The 19,683-nt window shown below is 39.3% G+C and overlaps 1 protein-coding gene across 4 annotated transcripts in view; it reads left to right on the top strand.

The window, feature by feature from the left end:
• klf12a (Kruppel like factor 12a) overlaps window positions 1-19,683 on the top strand; it is a 33,456-nt gene that overhangs the window by 13,131 nt on the left and 642 nt on the right. For all 4 annotated transcript variants that reach the window (XM_084099162.1, XM_084099164.1, XM_084099163.1 and 1 more), the window contains 4 exons: window positions 1,162-1,243; window positions 10,367-10,934; window positions 15,410-15,548; window positions 19,458-19,615. In XM_084099162.1, coding sequence (XP_083955288.1) covers window positions 1,178-1,243; window positions 10,367-10,934; window positions 15,410-15,548; window positions 19,458-19,615 — 931 coding nt within the window. In that variant the 5' untranslated portion in view covers window positions 1,162-1,177. The remainder of the gene's footprint in view (window positions 1-1,161; window positions 1,244-10,366; window positions 10,935-15,409; window positions 15,549-19,457; window positions 19,616-19,683) is intronic.

Raw genomic sequence — 19,683 nt, 5'->3', positions numbered from 1 at the left:
ATCTTCGGAACACAAATTAAGATATTTTTGATTAAATCTGAGAGCTGTCTCACTCCTCCATAGGCTTCTAAGACATTATAACTTGCTGGCCCAGAAAATGCATTAAAGACATCGTTAATATAGTCCAAGTGACTACAGTGGCTCAACCTTAAGTTTATAAAGCGACGATAATACTTTTTGTGCGCAAAAAAACCCAAAAATAACGACTTTATTACACTTTTCATTTCCTTCTCTCTGGGCAAATAATGCACAAGGCCTATCTGTTTCCATTAAAAATATAAATCAATTAAAAATACAATTTGGCCAGTGGAAAAGATTGAGAAAAACTTTCTCTGAAATGTATTTTACACTATTTGATTTATGTATTCAAAAACAAGGCAAGGATAGGCTACTACATGATTTTTATAAATGTAATGTGACGGCACATCCGTATTTCATATTTTCCTAATGTCTTGTACCATTAAACGTTATCACGTGGATGAATAATCATATGCAAATGATATGCAGATGAGGATCTGCATAGTAAAACTAGGCGTTGTAAGCTCCATATATGGTTATTTCGGGGTGGAGACTCATGTGCGCACAATCTTGCTGACTGGGATTTATAAAGTGAATTCTGCGCAGGTTCTGGCGTACGAACGGTTTTATAAGTCTGAATAATTTTTGGCGTACGTCATTTTTGGCTTTCGGGCGCACGTACACTTTTAGTAAGGATCCTACGCACAGTTTTATAAATGAGACCCCAGATCTTGATCAGAGTCAGTAGAGTCATAGTGGCGTTATTATCATTTCAGCTCTATACTGCATGTATACAGTGAAATGAAACAGCGTTTCTGATAAACATGACTGTAAAATACCTCAAGCAGTAGTAAACACTTCAAAGAATGATATATGAATGCTTATTAAAACCATTTGGCTTGCTCTCTCACATATGTTTACTGTTATTATCCTCACAGTTTATCTGTTGGACTGTCACCAAGCACAGCTCCTATATGATCTGAGACAAATCTAAGGTTGAGAAGATGTGTCATTACAGTTATAGCAAACATATTTGATTTCTCTGTTCCTCACTATGGCTGACTGTCTGCAGAACAACACAGTGTGATATATAACACTTCAAGTTATTGAAACCTAACGTTGTTTTTCTGCTATGCCTCACAGGAACAGTGCTATCAGGATGTTGATGCTGGATGGGATGCCAGGCCTGCCAGTTAAAATCGATCCTGCTGAGTCACAGAGACGGGTAAGAGGTCAAAGCGATGCCACACAGGTGTAGTTAGAGGATTCCAACACTCAATATCATAGTCACACAGTTTGGATCACTGCGAATGCAGGCAAACAGAGTGATGCAAACCAGTGCCGTTGTAGGATATTTGCATTCTTGCAAACACCACTTGACCAATCAAATTTGAGGACCGAAACTAACTGTTATACATATTCTGGTGGGTGAATGTCACAAAGCCTGTAAAGACAATGTCTTATTCCTAAATAAATTAAGGCTTTAATTGATAAAGTAAGGCTACATTGATGACTTAGAAGTACATTTTTATTGAGATGTGATATTTCAGGACAATTACTTTCCTAATTATTTACACCCACACACAATACAGTCAAAACAAAATTTATTCAGACATAAGTCATAAGCTATAGTTTAGAAAATGGTAATAAAATATGACAAGAGCTTGAGTTATCAAATCAGTTGATATTTCACTGGTTTTGGCCATCCTTCTGTTAGACTGTCTCACAAATGAATTAGGTTGAATGTTATACAATATGTATACAGTGAGGAAAATAAGTATTTGAACACCCTGCTATTTTGCAAGTTCTCCCACTTGGAAATCATGGAGGGGTCTGAAATTGTCATCGTAGGTGCATGTCCACTGTGAGAGACATACTCTAAATAAAAAAATCCAGAAATCACAATATATGATTTTTTAACTATTTATTTGTATGATACAGCTGCAAATAAGTATTTGAACACCTGTCTATCAGCTAGAATTCTGACCCTCAAAGACCTGTTAGTCTGCCTTTAAAATGTCCACCTTCACTCCATTTATTATCCTAAATTAGATGCACCTGTTTGAGGTCGTTAGCTGCATAAAGACACCTGTCCACCCCATACAATCAGTAAGAATCCGACTGCTAACATGGCCAAGACCAAAGAGCTGTCCAAAGACACTAGAGACAAAATTGTACACCTCCACAAGGCTGGAAAGGGCTACGGGGAAATTGCCAAGCAGCTTGGTGAAAAAAGGTCCACTGTTAGAGCAATCATTAGAAAATGGAAGAAGTTAAACATGACTGTCAATCTCCCTCGGACTGGGGCTCCATGCAAGATCTCACCTCGTGGGGTCTCAATGATCCTAAGAAAGGTGAGAAATCAGCCCAGAACTACACGGGAGGAGCTGGTCAATGACCTGAAAAGAGCTGGGACCACCGTTTCCAAGGTTACTGTTGGTAATACACTAAGACGTCATGGTTTGAAATCATGCATGGCACGGAAGGTTCCCCTGCTTAAACCAGCACATGTCAAGGCCCGTCTTAAGTTTGCCAATGACCATTTGGATGATCCAGAGGAGTCATGGGAGAAAGTCATGTGGTCAGATGAGACCAAAATAGAACTTTTTGGTCATAATTCCACTAAACGTGTTTGGAGGAAGAAGAATGATGAGTACCATCCCAAGAACACCATCCCTACTGTGAAGCATGGGGGTGGTAGCATCATGCTTTGGGGGTGTTTTTCTGCACATGGGACGGGGCGACTGCACTGTATTAAGGAGAGGATGACCGGGGCCATGTATTGCGAGATTTTGGGGAACAACCTCCTTCCCTCAGTTAGAGCATTGAAGATGGGTCGAGGCTGGGTCTTCCAACATGACAATGACCCGAAGCACACAGCCAGGATAACCAAGGAGTGGCTCTGTAAGAAGCATATCAAGGTTCTGGCGTGGCCTAGCCAGTCTCCAGACCTAAGCCCAATAGAGAATCTTTGGAGGGAGCTCAAACTCTGTGTTTCTCAGCAACAGCCCAGAAACCTGACTGATCTAGAGAAGATCTGTGTGGAGGAGTGGGCCAAAATCCCTCCTGCAGTGTGTGCAAACCTGGTGAAAAACTACAGGAAACGTTTGACCTCTGTAATTGCAAACAAAGGCTACTGTACCAAATATTAACATTGATTTTCTCAGGTGTTCAAATACTTATTTGCAGCTGTATCATACAAATAAATAGTTAAAAAATCATACATTGTGATTTCTGGATTTTTTTTTTGGATTATGTCTCTCACAGTGGACATGCACCTACGATGACAATTTCAGACCCCTCCATGATTTCTAAGTGGGAGAACTTGCAAAATAGCAGGGTGTTCAAATACTTATTTTCCTCACTGTATATATATATTGTATATTGTATTGTATATATATATATATACAATAATTACATAATAATTACAATCATTACAATAATGAGAACATGACAACGACAATCGTTTATGACATTGCGGTGACATTAATATGTTGGTATTATGGAGGGCAAATGTGCCTACTTGTAATGGAGTTAAATGTTACAATGCAAGAATCTTTATGGTCCTCCCTAAAAATAGGCCTCATTGTCTTTATGCAAAATGTAATTTCTTTTTTTGAGTGAAATACCAGGACCTTTTCTTACTTGCACCAAGTAACTGTGCTTTACTTTGCCTTTGACACACTGTGTATTTCTTGTCTACTCTAGTGGTTTAGATTAAGGTGTCTCATGCTTGGAGTCTTCAGGATACATGCCAGATTTTCAGGCCTGACCAAATAAGCATTTACACGTGTTTCCCCTACTCCCCGTGTCCTATGCTCTCTCTCCATTTTCATGCACAGCTAAACCCACACATAACATTTTGCACCCTGTTTTACCCGTTTTAACAGTTGTCATTGTCGTGCCGTTGTTCGGGTCGAGTGCAGGATGTGCGTGGGCCACGCAGCTCATCTTTGAAGTGTGTTAAATCAACAGGCGGCGCAGATGCCTAAACGTGCTTCTTGTTTAAGTGGGCTCAACGCCAAGCCCCTTTTCTTGGAAATGCATTGCTCCCCACTATTAAAGCCGTGCTCACCAGAAGCTATTCGGATTCGGAAAATTAGCCATAATGACTGGTAGCCCCCCATTCGAGGGGTTGGATGTGGGCCGTGCAGGAGGGGAGGGATAGGAAGGTGGGAAAGGTGAAGCATGAGTCGAGAGAGAGAGAAATGGGGTAGAGATGAAGTTTCAAAACATGTTCCATTTCGGCTGAACAGCCTCCAAGTCAACCGCAGTAAAAAACAGAAGGGAAATTTTTGGGCTAGAAATAATGCTGCCAGCAGACTACTTTTTGTCCATGATTTCATTGAGTCTGAGTGAGTGCTTCTGAGATGTTTGACTGGAGTGTTTTGGCGATTTGCTGGTGTTAATTTAGGATAACAACCGAGTCAGTAAATGCCTGAAAGACATTGACACAAAGACACAAAAAATGTTTGTGATGTGTTTTCCTCTCATATAATAAACAAATAAGTGACGTGTAGCCAAGTATGGTGTCCCAGACTCAGAATTTGTGCTCTGCATTTCATCCATCCAAATGCAAACACACAGCAGTGAGTAATGAACACAAACACACCGTGAACACGCACCCGGGGCAGTGGGCTCAATTTAAATACTCTCAATACATACTGTATGTTTTGCTAGTCCCTATTTATAAAGCATTAGCCCCCCTAAAGTTAGCGATCTGAGGTTATTTCACTCAGAATCTCCCCTTACCAGTCATTAAAAATGTTGTACATAATCCTTCCCTCTAGTCAGTGACACACCTGGTTATCACTTGATTCTTTGATTTGGTGCTCAGCAACATTTCTTACGGTTATCAATGTTGAAAAAAGTTGTGCTGATACACTGTGATAAAGTGTTTTTCTGAATTATTTGATGAATAGAGAGTTCAAAAGAACAGAGTTTATTTGAAATAGAAATATTTTGTAACATTATAAATGTAATAATTGGTTTAATGTCTCCTTGCTGAATACACATCATTGACCTTTACCTTGACTGCCTAACTCAGCTGCTGAGTCTTCAGCCATTTACAAGAAACATCTTTTTCATTAACACTTGGCCCATTAATGCTAACACATACTATTCTATATATCTATATCCTTGCAATGTGTACTGTGCTAGACTTACTGGGACTGGTCACAGCACTTGCATATTGTTGCCCTATTGTTGGTTTGATAGTTTCTATTGCTCTCCTCATATATCTCCTCTCCTCATATATATATATACCGTTTCCCAGTTGACGAATGCGCATGCGTCGCGTCTGAACGCGTTGTTGTTGTCTTTGGAGCTCCATCGATTTGATTTATAATTCTTGATTTTTCTCTTTAAACTCACTTACAACGAACATTTTCTACTTTTCCTCACTGAGAAGCACTGCTGCTCAAACCTCATAGTCACAACGCGGACTGTTGAGCAGACGCGTCTCAAGCCTTTTAGTGATCCAATGCCGGATACTCTTAAAGGTTACTCCTGGGGATCACGGCTGAACGCGTCTTCTCCACACTCATTTACAAACAAACATTTTTTCGCCTATCGTGCGTCTACTCTACACCCGTACCACTAAAAAGACGGATTATATCCAAGACTTCAGTCATAAATTAGTATTAATATTGATAGCATCACTGGTAGCGTCGTTGCTAACTTACTGACCATCTGTTAAAATGGCGAATATATCAGATGTAAGTAGTCTACCTTTTGGTGCAGGTGAGGACACATTTGAGCTTCACGCATTGCAGTCTGAGCTGGAAGCTGTTGAGAAACAGATCCACGACCTTTTAGTGAGACAAGCCGAGCTGATAGACCGGCGTTTAGTTCTTGAAACATCACGCGCCGATGCACACAAATCAGTGATTAACGTTACTAACCCGCTAACTCCGACCTCGTCTACTCCGTGCGTTTCTCAACATCGGTCCTGAGCGCCGAGGTCGCGATCAGCCATAGTCTTGTTCACTCCGGCTCCAACACGCCACCACGAAGCCTGGATGGTTCCGCAGCGGAAGACGCGAGTCAGGTCTAGACCAAGAAGACTCTCTCCGACCCTCCCGGTTTTCGAGATATCCACCCAAAACCGCTTCTCCCCTCTTCGCGAAACTGAACGCGATGCTGTGATCATCGGCGATTCCATCGTTCGGCACGTACACGCTACGTTAGGTAAAAGTAAGGTGCACAGTCACTGCTTTCCTGCTGCTCGTGTTTCTGAAATCGCTGCTCGCGTTCCCGAGATTCTGAATGGTGACAAGCGCGTCGGAACTGTGGTCCTGCACGCGGGAGTGAACGACATCAGGCTGCGCCAGACGGAGGTTCTGAAGAAAGACTTCAGGAATCTGATCGATACAGTACGCAGCACATCGCCTGAAACAACGATTATTGTGTCAGGACCGCTTCCCACGTACCGACTAGGACAAGAAAAGTTTAGTAGATTATTCGTGCTAAATGAATGGTTAATGTCATGGTGCAATGAGCACAAACTGCTCTTTGTAAATAATTGGAATCTGTTTTGGGAGCGTCCTAGGCTTTTCCGTGCTGATGGCTTACACCCAAGCAGATTCGGAGCGGATCTTCTGTCGGATAACATCTCCAAAATGTTAAATACCTTTTGACTAGTAACCAAAAGTCCAAATCATAGTCTTTGCTGCACCAATTTAACTGATATAAATTCTAGTGTAGAACATGGCATAGAAACTGTGTCTATTCCTCGTTTAGTGAGATCAAATAATAAATTTACTGCAGGATCTAGGAAAAATCTAATTGTTATTAAATCAGAAAATGTTGCTATTAGTAAACAAAAACAATTTCTAAAGCTAGGTCTTCTAAACATTAGATCACTCACACCTAAGGCAGTTATTGTAAATGAAATAGTCACAGATAATAGCTTCGATGTACTTTGCCTTACTGAAACATGGCTTAAACCAAATGATTATTTTGGCCTAAATGAGTCTACCCCAGCAGGATACTCCTATAAGCATGAGCCCCGTATGATTGGTCGTGGCGGCGGTGTTGCAACAATCTATAGAGATATTCTCAATGTTAGTCAAAAAACGGGTTATAAGTTTATTTCGTTTGAAGTACTTGTACTAAATGTTACGCTCTTAGATGTTAGAAAAACTTCCCTATTATCTCTAGCCTTGGCTACCGTATATAGACCGCCTGGGCCTTACGCTGATTTCCTAAAAGAGTTTGCAGATTTTCTCTCAGACCTATTAGTCAATGTCGATAAAGCATTAATTGTTGGAGATTTTAACATACACGTAGATAATCCAAATGATGCGTTAGGAGCTGCGTTTACAGATTTATTAAACTCCTTTGGGGTCAAGCAAAACGTTACCGGACCAACTCATCGTTTTAATCATACACTCAATTTAATTATAGCACATGGAACCGATCCAACCGATATAGATATCATTCCACAAAGTGATGATGTCACTGACCATTACATGGTAACTTGCATATTACGTACTCCTGTAATATATCATGCTGTGCCGCGTTATCGATCAGGCAGAACAATCCTTCCATCCACCTTAGATAATTTTTCAAATTGCTTATCTGATCTGTCTCAGCTGCTCAGTGAACCCAAACAAACAGATGAACTAGAGAAATTAACTAGCACTATGAGCACCATTCTCTCTGGAACATTGGATATTGTTGCACCCATTAGATTAAAAAAGGTCAGAGAGAAAAGTAAAGCACCATGGTACAACAATACTACGCATGTTCTAAAGAGAGAAACCCGTAATTTAGAGCGTAAATGGAAACAAACTAATTTAGATGTCTTTAGAATCGCATGGAAAGACAGTATGTCACGTTATAAAAAGGCCCTTAAAGCGGCCAGGGCTGAGCACCTCCGCAAATTAATAGAAAACAACCAAAACAATCCTAGGTTTTTATTTAGCACGGTGGCTAGACTAACAAATAAACAGATGTCACCTGAACAAAATATTCCGTTACAGTTTTGTAGTAATGATTTCATGAAGTTCTTCACTGAGAAAATAGAAAACATCAGAACCACAATTGTAAACGTTCAATCCTCAATCGCGCCTTATAATTCAGCCTCAATTATCACGACGCAAGAACAATTACAGTGCTTTACAACTATAGAACAAAAAGAGTTAAATAAACTTATCATTTCATCTAAAACAACAACATGTTTATTGGATCCTATACCAACTAAACTACTGAAAGAAGTGTTACCTATAGTGGAAGAGCCTCTCCTCAATATTATTAACTCTTTTTCTTTAGGTCATGTTCCAAGAACATTTAAACTGGCTGTTATAAAACCTCTCATTAAGAAACCACAATTAGACCCGCATAATCTAGCAAATTATAGACCCATTTCAAATCTTCCTTTTATGTCTAAAATACTAGAAAAAGTGGTGTCCGCTCAACTGGGCTCTTTCTTGCAAGAAAATGACATCTATGAAAAGTTTCAGTCTGGATTCAGACCGCACCATAGCACTGAAACTGCGCTCGTTAAAATTACAAATGACTTACTTTTAGCATCTGACCAAGGCTGTATCTCAATACTAGTTTTACTTGATCTTAGTGCTGCGTTCGATACTATAGATCACACAATACTCTTAGATCGACTACAAAATTATACTGGTGTTCAAGGACAAGCATTAAGTTGGTTCAGATCATACTTATCTGACCGCTACCATTTTGTCTATCTAAATGGAGAAAAATCGATCATAACTCCAGTAAACTATGGAGTGCCGCAGGGATCTGTGTTAGGCCCTCTGTTATTCTCAATATATATGCTGCCACTTGGAAATATTATGTGAAACATGGAATTAGTTTCCATTGTTATACTGATGACACTCAAATCTATATTTCATCACGGCCAGATGAAAACGCTAAATTATCCAATTTGACAGAGTGTGTTAAAGATATAAAAGATTGGATGACGCACAATTTTCTTTTATTAAATCCAGACAAGACAGAGGTACTAATCATCGGTTTAAAAAAACGCCCACAAAACCTCTCACACTACAACTTTAACATAGTAGGATGTCCTGTTACTTTATCCTCTACAGTAAAAGACCTAGGTGTTATACTAGACTGCAACCTGTCTTTTGAAAATCATATTTCATATGTTACAAGAACAGCCTTTTTCCACCTTAGAAACATTGCTAAGCTACGTAACATGCTATCAGTTTCTGATGCAGAAAAATTAGTTCATGCATTCATGACCTCGAGACTAGATTACTGTAATGCTTTATTAGCCGGTTGTCCTGCATCCTCAATAAACAAGCTACAGTTAGTCCAAAATGCCGCCGCTAGAGTTCTTACTAGATCAAGAAAATATGATCATATAACACCAATTTTATCATCACTACATTGGTTACCTATAAAGTTCCGTATTAATTACAAGGTATTGCTACTGACTTATAAAGCCCTAAACGGTTTAGCTCCAGTCTATTTAACGGATCTTCTATCGCCCTATAATCCATCGCGCTCTTTAAGATCACTAAATTCGAGGCTTTTGGTCATACCTAGGATATCCAGATCCACCAAAGGAGGGAGAGCATTTTCACATTTAGCTCCAAAACTCTGGAATAGTCTTCCTGATACTGTTCGTTGCTCAGACTCGCTCTCCCAGTTTAAAACTAGATTAAAGACGCATCTCTTCAGCCAGGCATTCATATAATACTTTTAATTTTACAGTTAAATCCGACCTCTAGTTCATAAACGCCAGAGGAGAACTGGCCCCCGACTGAGCCTGGGTTCTCCCAAGGTTTTTTTTTTTCTCCATTAGGTCACCTGATGGAGTTTTTTGGTTCCTTGCCACTGTTGCCTTTGGCTTGCTCAGTTGGGGATATTTGGGATATTTAATTTAATTAATCAATCAACAATACTATTGATCAGCATTACCAAACGTGGACATTTTCCACTAGAAACAAGCATTGATGTATTATTTTAATTTAATACTGTGAAGCTGCTTTGATATAATCTGTTTTGTGAAAAGCGCTATATAAATAAACTTGACTTGACTTGACTTGACTTGATATAAGTCACTTTGGATAAAAGCGTCTGCTAAATGTTTTTTAGCAGTCTTCACTTAATCACTCTAATGGCATCCCAAACCTATGACTTTCTTCTTTGGAACACAATAGATTGTTATGTTGTGTCATACATGTTTGGAATGACATCAGGATGAGTAAATGATGGCAAAGTTTTCATTTTTAAATGAATTTCTTTAAAGCTTTAAATATTCCTCTAAAACACATGAGCTCAATTTTCTGAAATCCTAGGATGCTCCTGTTTCAAAAGCAATTAACAGTTAACTGATTTCCATCTGTCTCTTTCCTCTCAGTCTCCTGTGATCCATGACTATACAGAGATGGGCGTGCTGGTGTTGAACCGCAGATTTCGGACACAGTCAGACGACAGACGATTCCTGTCCGACCCCTTCCAGACGCAAACAGAGCCAGTGGACCTGTCCACCAACAGAGCCAGAACCTCCCCGTCACTTTCAGCACCGTCATCTTTATCCTCGTCTCCCTCGTCCTCGTCCTCGTCATCAATACGATTCTGTCCACGTTCCCCTCCTTCCAGCAAGTCTCTGTCATCTTCATCACCGTCATCATTATCCATGCCTTCATCTTCCTCCACTTCAGTGATAACCCCGGTTCCTCGTTTGAAGATGTCTCCGTCCTGCTCTGGCCCAGTGGTGGCATCTCCCCCATCCAGGAGTCTCCGGGGGCAGTCGTTCTTGCACATACCCCAGCTGATGCCTCCTTGCTCCAGCCCGGTCCACCTCCACCCACGGCGGGTGCCGGTGGTGATGCAGCCCATGCCACTGATCTACACTGGGGTGAGATCGCTGGGCAACAGCAGGCTCATGATGCCGCTGCTAGAGGAAAACAGGATGCACAGGAAAGGTGAGACATAAGCATCTAAGCGCTGCTTGAATGTCTTACACCGTGTCTACACCAAAAGGCAAAAGCACATAGAACCAGGGTTTGAAATTAACACCCACCAACCCACCAAATGCGGGTAAAAATCAACTGTGGCGGGTAACGCTGTCAAATCACTAGCCAATTTGGCGTGTCACTTATTATATTGTTTACTCACTTTGCTGGGGAAGTTTGTGTAAGCCAAATCTGCGCAGATTTAGTGCAAATACTCAACTTGTGAGTCATCATGATATATTGAATACAGCGTATTGCGTAATCTGCGCATATCTGGCTTACTTGAACATGCACGTCACTATGCAACAAATAACGGCGCGCTTGTTCATTTGCATTGAAGTAATAGCGAAGATTAAAAAAGCATTTGGTTCACAGAAAAGACATTTTATTTTCCAACATCCTGTATTGATCTGTCCACCTAAAATACATTTATGGTGATGAGGATGAAATAAAAGAGGAAGGGAGGAAAGGCTGGATGACAGAATTTTGTTTGCATATATTTATATATATATATATATATATATATATATATATATATATATTGCTGTGACGCAGTTAATCTGGTTTATTTCTTCTTTTTTTCTTTTTTTTGGCTAGTAGAAGTTCTGAATGGCCGATAACTTAAAAATTTAGTAGCCAAATTGGCCGATGAGTGAAAAAATTAATTTCAAACCCTGCATAGAACCCATTATAATCAGTGATGCTGTCTACGTTGGATGCGACGAGGTGCGACACAACATGGCAAAGTCAGGCACGAAGAACAAATGGATTTGCAACTGTCGCTTTGTCGCAGACATGTAGACAGCCTCAAGCTGTTAGCCAATTAAATTACTGAGCTGATAAGTCCCCTGTTGTTACATCAATTTGTCTGTCAAACTTACTGAACTGTCTGTGACACGAACCTCCTATTTTGGGAAATTCCCAACATATGAAAAAAAAGGTGTTTCTCATTTTTATTTAGTTTAACCTGATGTACTAAAATAACTAAAACTAAAATAAAAATGTATAAAAACTAGACATAAAGATTACAAAAAGCACAACAAAATGACTAAAACTTTTAACAAATTTAAAAGGAAAAAGGAAAACAAAAAAATAATAACCAATTCAAAATATTAATAAAACCCACAACAGTATCTCAATGATACTAAAATAACACTTTGAGTCGGATCAATCTCTGCTGTAAACCGCATGTACAAAATTATGTTTTGAAAGATCGTCTAAAAGCAAAACATCTAGATTGGAAACAAACAAAAGGAATAGTAGAATACAGCAAAGTGGATGTTTTAAGAAAGGTGAAAAAAGTATTCAAATAGTGCTTGTCGTTCTTTATGAAATAGACCTTTGTTCATTGTACACTTATGTGATTTTTTTTTCTTTTTTTTCTGTTAAATACAGACAACATGCAGCCAAAGTTTCTTTTAAGAAAAACACAAAAAATCACAATATCTGCAGAAATCATCCGTAACACATTTTTCCTTTGTGTTAATGTCAATATTAATGACGTCGAATTTCCGACTTCCACTTGTAATTTCACTGCTTTTTTTCATATTCAGCCATTATATTTAGTGTTTAAACACGATACAAAAGCCTGTGCTTTCTTTTTATTGTTTTTAAACTGCATTTGAAGTAATTTATCCCAAACTCATCAGGTACACCAGCAAGCGACCCGACCCTTGACATCATGTATTTGACAGACATAGAAAGCGGTGGGTGAGGTTAAGAAATCCATCCTTCTGCAAAGACTTTCATTCTCCTCCTTTCACCACTTTCCTCTCTTCTCCTCCGTAGGTGCAAAGCACTGCGTTTAAAAGCCTCTCTTCGAGTTTCCGTGTTGCTGGCAGGGTCAGTGACAGAAGCCAGAGCCCGGCTGTGTGTTAGACAGGCTCAGCTCTTTTGAGTGCAGCTCCATTGTGCTCGGCTCTTTATATTCCTCAAAACAGGCGGCCGCTAAATCCCCGCAGGAAGTAGATGCGATGGGAAAAACTTCGCTTAGCTAAACGAGGGCACTTGGGTTTATTAGTGACAAAGTGTATGCGGAAACACAATAGCATCTGCAATAAAGACACACACACACACAAAAGAATATATATTAGAAAATATACATATATATATTTGCAATATGTTCTAAATTTAATATCAGTTTGATTAATTATAAGGTAAGTCACTTAAATACCCCCAGCTATCTCTCTCTCTCTCTCTCTCTCTCACACACACACACACACACACACACAAGCTCATACTCAAACCCTTTTTCTAGGAGAGCTTGCCTCTGGGCAACAAAGCTGTTTTTAATGGGCTCTGTGGCTAGGAAGTATTTCCATTCATTCTTTCTTTCTTTTTTTTCATCCTGTTTTCCTCTGGGGCGGAGGCATAGATTGAGGTTGGAGATGTCCTATGTCATATAAGTCTCTGTATTAATTTTTAAGTGTGTGTGTGTGTGTGTGTGTGTGTGTGTGTGTGTGTGTGTGTGTGTGTGTGTGTGTGTGTGTGTTGTCTCAGAGCACTTTTTGCTATATACTGACCAGTCAGAGAAGGGCATTTATCTACATCAGAAGGCCACAGTGTGTGTGCAAACAAGCAGGTTGACACATAATTAGGCCTGTGCAGTTCACACTTTGATGATCCAATTTCAGTTCATTAAAAACATTCACAATTCCCACACAGAGACCAGCCCCCTATCTTGAAGGTCTGTGCCCTTATGCTCTGCAGTCTCTCATGAAGTATCCATGGCAACAAGACAGGACATGGAATGACACGAAGACAACAGAGACCTTTGGAATTGCTATTACAACCAAACAAAAACAATACAAACATGCCCAGCTTTCTTATTATAGGAACAGAGTGAACTATACTGTCATTCGGTTGTGCTTGGAACAGTTGAGTTCAATCAAAAAGTACAATGTTGTCAATATTTAATATTTACTCATTTGCATGTCATTTCACATGGCAAAGTGGACATCACGTTCTTGAGATTCTCATTACTGAACATCAAAACATCAAACCTGCTCAGGTTACACAGCAGATGTTGATATTATCAGTGGATAATCAAATGTAAATCAGTGTTATTTTACCATTCTTATATACTATTAATAATATTTTTAATTAATTTTATTAGATTTTTAGTTCTCATTATAATTTTAATTAATTCTGTTATGTGCTTTAGTCTTTTTTCCATTTAGCTTTCATTTTTATTTCAGTTTTAGTCATTTTAGTACTTCAACTTATTTTATTTCAGTTAGTTGTCAAGGCAACATAATTTGTCTTTAAGTTTTTTATCTAATATTTATATTTCAGCTTTATTTCAATTAATAAAAAATATTTTGAATAGTTTTAGTTTACAATACCTACACTGAGGTCAATTAAATTTAAACTTAAATGTCACATTTCAGCTATATTTCAATTAACATTTTTTTTTTAAATAGTTTTAGTTTACAATACAAATGAAATTAAATTTAAATGTCAATTAAATTCACTTTTTAATTTTAAACTTAAATTTTGATCTGTTTATCACACAAAGGTATGACTACAGATAACTTCATATGCACTACTTTAATGGTGATTTTATTGGTCTCTATGAAAAAAATCTGTGAAATTTCTTTTAAAACACTGTCCATCCTAGCCTGGCAAGCCAGACCCACATCAAGATGTCGGGTCTTGGAACTCACCATTGGCAGGGCTCAATCCGAGGGGCGGGATAAACGGTTGTCTTTTAAATTCCCTCTGCATGCAATAGGACAGCGCTACAACCAACCAGAGTGTTTTCCCACCAGCGGAGCTAGTTGATAGATTAAACTTTTGCCCTATCCGGTCGGCAAAACTCTGAACAGATCTTCCTTTTTTAATAATGACTTAAGTGCCGTTCTTTGTTCTTTTCTCAAAGAAAAGCTTAACTCCAAGTCCTCCAGAGTCGCGGCCAAAGCCGATTCGAAAGACCGCTGTTCGCCAGCAGCGGCAGCCATCACGCAAAACCGTCGCAACTCTGCCGTCATCATGTTAAGCCCGCCCACCGACTCTATACACGATGTGATTGGCCTGACTAGAGTTTGGTTTTTCCAGCTCGCAAGCCAACGGAGAGTTGCTAGACCACCCTGGCTGCAAAATAAAATTTGCTGCCGCTAGGGTGCGTCTAGATTTCTAGGCTGTGTCCATCCTTTAAGGAAATTCTCTGCTGTCTATCAAAGCTTTTATTCGAACATTAATCAAAGTGCCATTAAATTAGAATCTTAGTTTGGTTTATTGTGTCTATTGGTCTACGGCCATAGAATCAAACTGTAGAGTCAGTGTCCACACAACTGAATCATTTCTCATAAAACACCAGCATTTCAGAGGTCACATACAGTATGAATTATGTTTGGACTGCAGTATCCTGATTGTAAGTTGTGGAATTATTTAATCATATGTGCATACTGTAAATTCAACTGCACCAAACTTCTGTTTTTATCCAGTCACACACCGAATCGCAGATGGACTGTCACCACGGCGATCTTTGAGTGACAGCGAGGATGATGACCTGCCCAACGTGACCTTGGAGAGTGTGAATGAAACAGGATCCAGTGCCCTGACCATCACCCGCGCTGTCCAAGAGTAAAGACACCATTTTTATTAATCAGCAGTATTTATAATCCAGTCTACAACCTACCTATCTTTCATTATATACACACCAAGCGTGCCGCACAAGCCCTGAAAAGTGAAGCCAAAACGTCTCGATCGCCCCCCGGTGACTGGTCCTAGTATAGGTCATAAGCCCCGCCTCCCCATGTTATTCAACGGGACGTGAGACCAACTAAACAATTAAATTACACTTCAAATATCTTTTTTCCAAAGGTGGTTTCTTTCATTTGCTGTCGTTTTTATCACGCTGATGTTAGTTCAAGTGTCTGTTTCAAAAATAAGTTGTTTTTTAGTTAGTTACGTGATGCGGTGGTGTAACGTCATGACTGACAGCTGTGATTGACAGGTTCTCTGAGCGAAGTAGTCACTGAAGCACCAACGGACATTTTTTCGGGATCTTCGGAGGACTGAGGAGATTGTATTTACTTTATTTTAACAAGCCTCTTGTCGTACTGCAATCAATTTTTCAAAAAGTGTGCCGAATCCACTCTCCCTGAGCGCATTCTGCGAGAGTGAGGGCGGAGCGTTGATTTCGCGGCTTTACTTCCTGCTCACGACTGCGCAGGTCTGGTCCCGAGATCGCTACTGCGCAGACTCAAGTTCCAATATGTCAGCGCCATATCGGGACTCTGGCGGCTTCAGTTCTCATCAATGGAAGAGAGCGAAGGGGCGTCGTCCATCTTTTTTCGTCTATGATACACACACACACATGTATATATATATATATATATTGACATAGATATTGCGTTTCATATAGTGGTTTATATAGCTGTTTGTGAATGTAAAAGGTCTGCAGAGTTTCAAAGATCAAAGTGCATGACAAATAGAGTTATTGTCTCCCAAAAGATTTGCAAAACTAATCATTCACTCCTCTTTGCGAATCAGTTCGTCAAATTCAAAGGAACCGAACTGATCAAAGATTCATTTGTGAACTGGATATTGCTATGACCGATCAGCCAAGATTGCTGTCCATTATTTTGTTCCACTTTGCAGCTGCAAATGTAACGAAAGGAGTAAAAGTATACATTTTCTCTTTAACGTATAGTACAAATGGTACTTAAGTACATTAACAAAGTATTACTTTGTTATTGTACACCATGACCACAACAGACTGGGCCATCTGACCAATCAGAGCAGAGTAGGCTCTCAGAAAGGATCCATTATCAAATCGTTTCAGACATTGTGAGAAAACAGGTGATGCTGCAATGTATATTATGATAACAATTAAAGTGTTTTGTTTTTTGTTTTTTCTTGGGTGCATGTAAACCTATTGTAGGAGACCTCCCAAACAAAATTAGGAACCTTTAAAATACCATAATTGGGGCACTTTAATGAAGAATTGAATAGAGAGTTGTATGTGGCACCTATACTTTATTTGTTTGCGAGCTATAGCTACAAAATTATATAGCTTATTTAAAAGTAACTTCTCCCTGTGACTGCAAGTAGGGACAGAGGCAAAAAGGCTGGATTGTCTAAATGCGTCTGGGAAGGACAAAGGTGCCAGTATGATTTATAGCAAGGTGCAGGAGTGAATATTATTGTGAAAGAGAATGTGTGAGAGAGAGTTGCTGATTTGACCTGTTGGTTCTTCAATCAATACGAATTTGATCCAGTGATTCATGTAGTGTTTGTATATATAGTTTATATATAGTTTGTTGGCAAAATTTGAAATCTTGACAAAAACCACCCTGGAGATATCTTAAGACACATTGAATTGGGGAAAAACTATTCATAAATTAATCCGCTAATGTTTTTTCCTTAATTATTGTGATATTAATTTTGTTATTATAATTAGGTTTAAATATTTATGTACACTGTAAAAAGTGATCAGTTGACTTAACTTAACTAAGTTAGGTGAACTTGACAGTTCCACAAGTCAGCTGATCACTTTTTACAGTATATTTGTCAAATGGCGTATTCAGGGTAAACATTTTGCCATCTTGCGTTCCCTGAAAATCAAACACATGACCTTGTTTAACCAGTTGAGCTTCAGGAAGTGATCTCAGTCTCAGAGCGAGTGCATGCTTCAGGTTGAACGTGTTGTGGACACAGGTGCAGGGGTCGATGCAGGTTTATATATTCCTTGACCCGTGGTCAGCTAGTCAATAATGAATGGACTTCATTCTTACCTTTATTTTTCTGATAAACTGATCCCCAGATAGCGATGCTGGCCTGCACGTCACCACCACTGGAAAGCCCCTCTGGTGTTCTCCACTGGGAAACATCCAAACAAAAGACGGAACATAAATGGCTGTGCTGAGTTTATTCTGATGGCAGCTGCTGTTTCCCTCCCTGCTTCTCTCATTGACAACAATCTAACAGTTGATTATTACTGTAAAACACTCTAGATGGAGTTCCTCGGACGACTAAAAATTCCACACGATGGAATGTGGAAAATAGTGACAGTGTTTGAAAAAATGTAGATATTGCTTAATGGAGGAGAAAAGATCTAGGATGTTTTCTTTCTTTCTTTTCCTCTTTGGGGCCCCAAAAGTGATGGAGTGTGCCAAAGGCTACAGGTGCCCCCCCAATGCCCCCCATCCTGCACATGAATATGCACACACACACACACACACACACACACACGCACACACACACTGCACTCCTGTAGCCCAAAAGAAACAGGAAGTGGCTCTGTGGGGGGTGAAAATGCCTCTGCTGCCACACAGAAAACATTTCCAGTGAAAAATATATATATTTAAATCAATTTCAAGATGGGATAAGGGATAAGAACAGGTAGATTTCCCTCACACTAAATATATTAACACAGTAAAAGCATTGGTTTTCATCAAATAAACAATTAATATTCTCCTTTAATCATTAACTGAGAAACTATTATAATGTAAATAATAATAACAGTGTCATTTCTAAACCACTAGCGCCACCAAACTGAACATATTAAGCTGGGAACTGAGAAATCATTTAACATTGAAAAAATGAAACATCTCGCCTGTAAACCACCCTGATAGAAACACGTACATCTCAGAGATATTCACATCTGTAAGATGTATTTTTTAATGTTTGCTCATCTGCAATACGTCACTAGGAGGTTTCCTGTCAGACATTAAATAGACATTTAGACAGTCTGATGTTGTCCATTTGCCGTCCATTGATTCCTTTATAGCTCCCTCAAGTGGCCATTTAAAGCCTTACATTTATGGTTAAAGACTTTTCAGGGGTGCGTTTCCGAAAAGCATTGTTAGCAAACTATGGTCGCAAATTCCGTCGTTATAAGCATAGTTCAACGAGTCAGTGTTTCCCCAAACCACAGTTCCAACGAACATTCACAAACAGCATCGCAAAGTTGTGTGGTCTGAACTACAGCTCTCAACTTAAGGTGTAAAGGAAGGGTCAACAGTGCCATTAGAGATGCTATTTCAGAAATGAATTACAGCTGTAATTACATGCAGGTATTTTTTTAATGTAAGTACAATGTAAAAACGCAGTAAATGCATTGTATCAAAGACAGGGCTTAGATTAAGCCAGGATTAGGCCTTAGTTTAATTAGGAGGACATTTAAGTAGCTTTTTTTTTTAAACATGACTTAGAAAAAAAAACATCACTGGTGTGCATCTTAAGACAAAACAATGGCACTGACATATTTTAAGATATGTCAGTGCAAGATGCTTTCAGTTAAAATAGTTCAAACATGTAGTGTAGTCTGGGACTAGGCTTAAGTCTGTGAAACCGGGGGAAAGACACTTAATATAAAGTGGGACCGACTTAAATAACTAATTGTACAGTATTGTAATTTATTTATGAATAATATATTATTTCTCCCTGTCATCCTGCATTAAAAACTACAACAGACTACCATTTTCATGCAAATGAAAATCCTTAATTGCTTTTAATAACGTTAGAAATCATATGCTGTCATTGCAGTTCCCTGTTGCCGTTCAGTATTGAGAGTCTTCGGAGGCCCAGGCCTTCAGAGTCGCCCGACTCAAAGAGAAGACGCATTCACAGGTGTGAGTTTGAGGGCTGTAATAAGGTTTACACCAAGAGCTCTCATCTTAAAGCCCACAGACGCACACACACGGGTGAGCCTATCATGTTTTTAAAAACGTTCTATTCCCGTTCCATAAAAAGTCAGGTCTTTTATTGATAT

Source organism: Abramis brama, assembly GCF_963993115.1.
Source record: "Abramis brama genome assembly, chromosome: 2".
Lineage (NCBI taxonomy): Eukaryota > Metazoa > Chordata > Actinopteri > Cypriniformes > Leuciscidae > Abramis > Abramis brama.
This window is presented reverse-complemented; position numbering and strand designations above follow the sequence as displayed.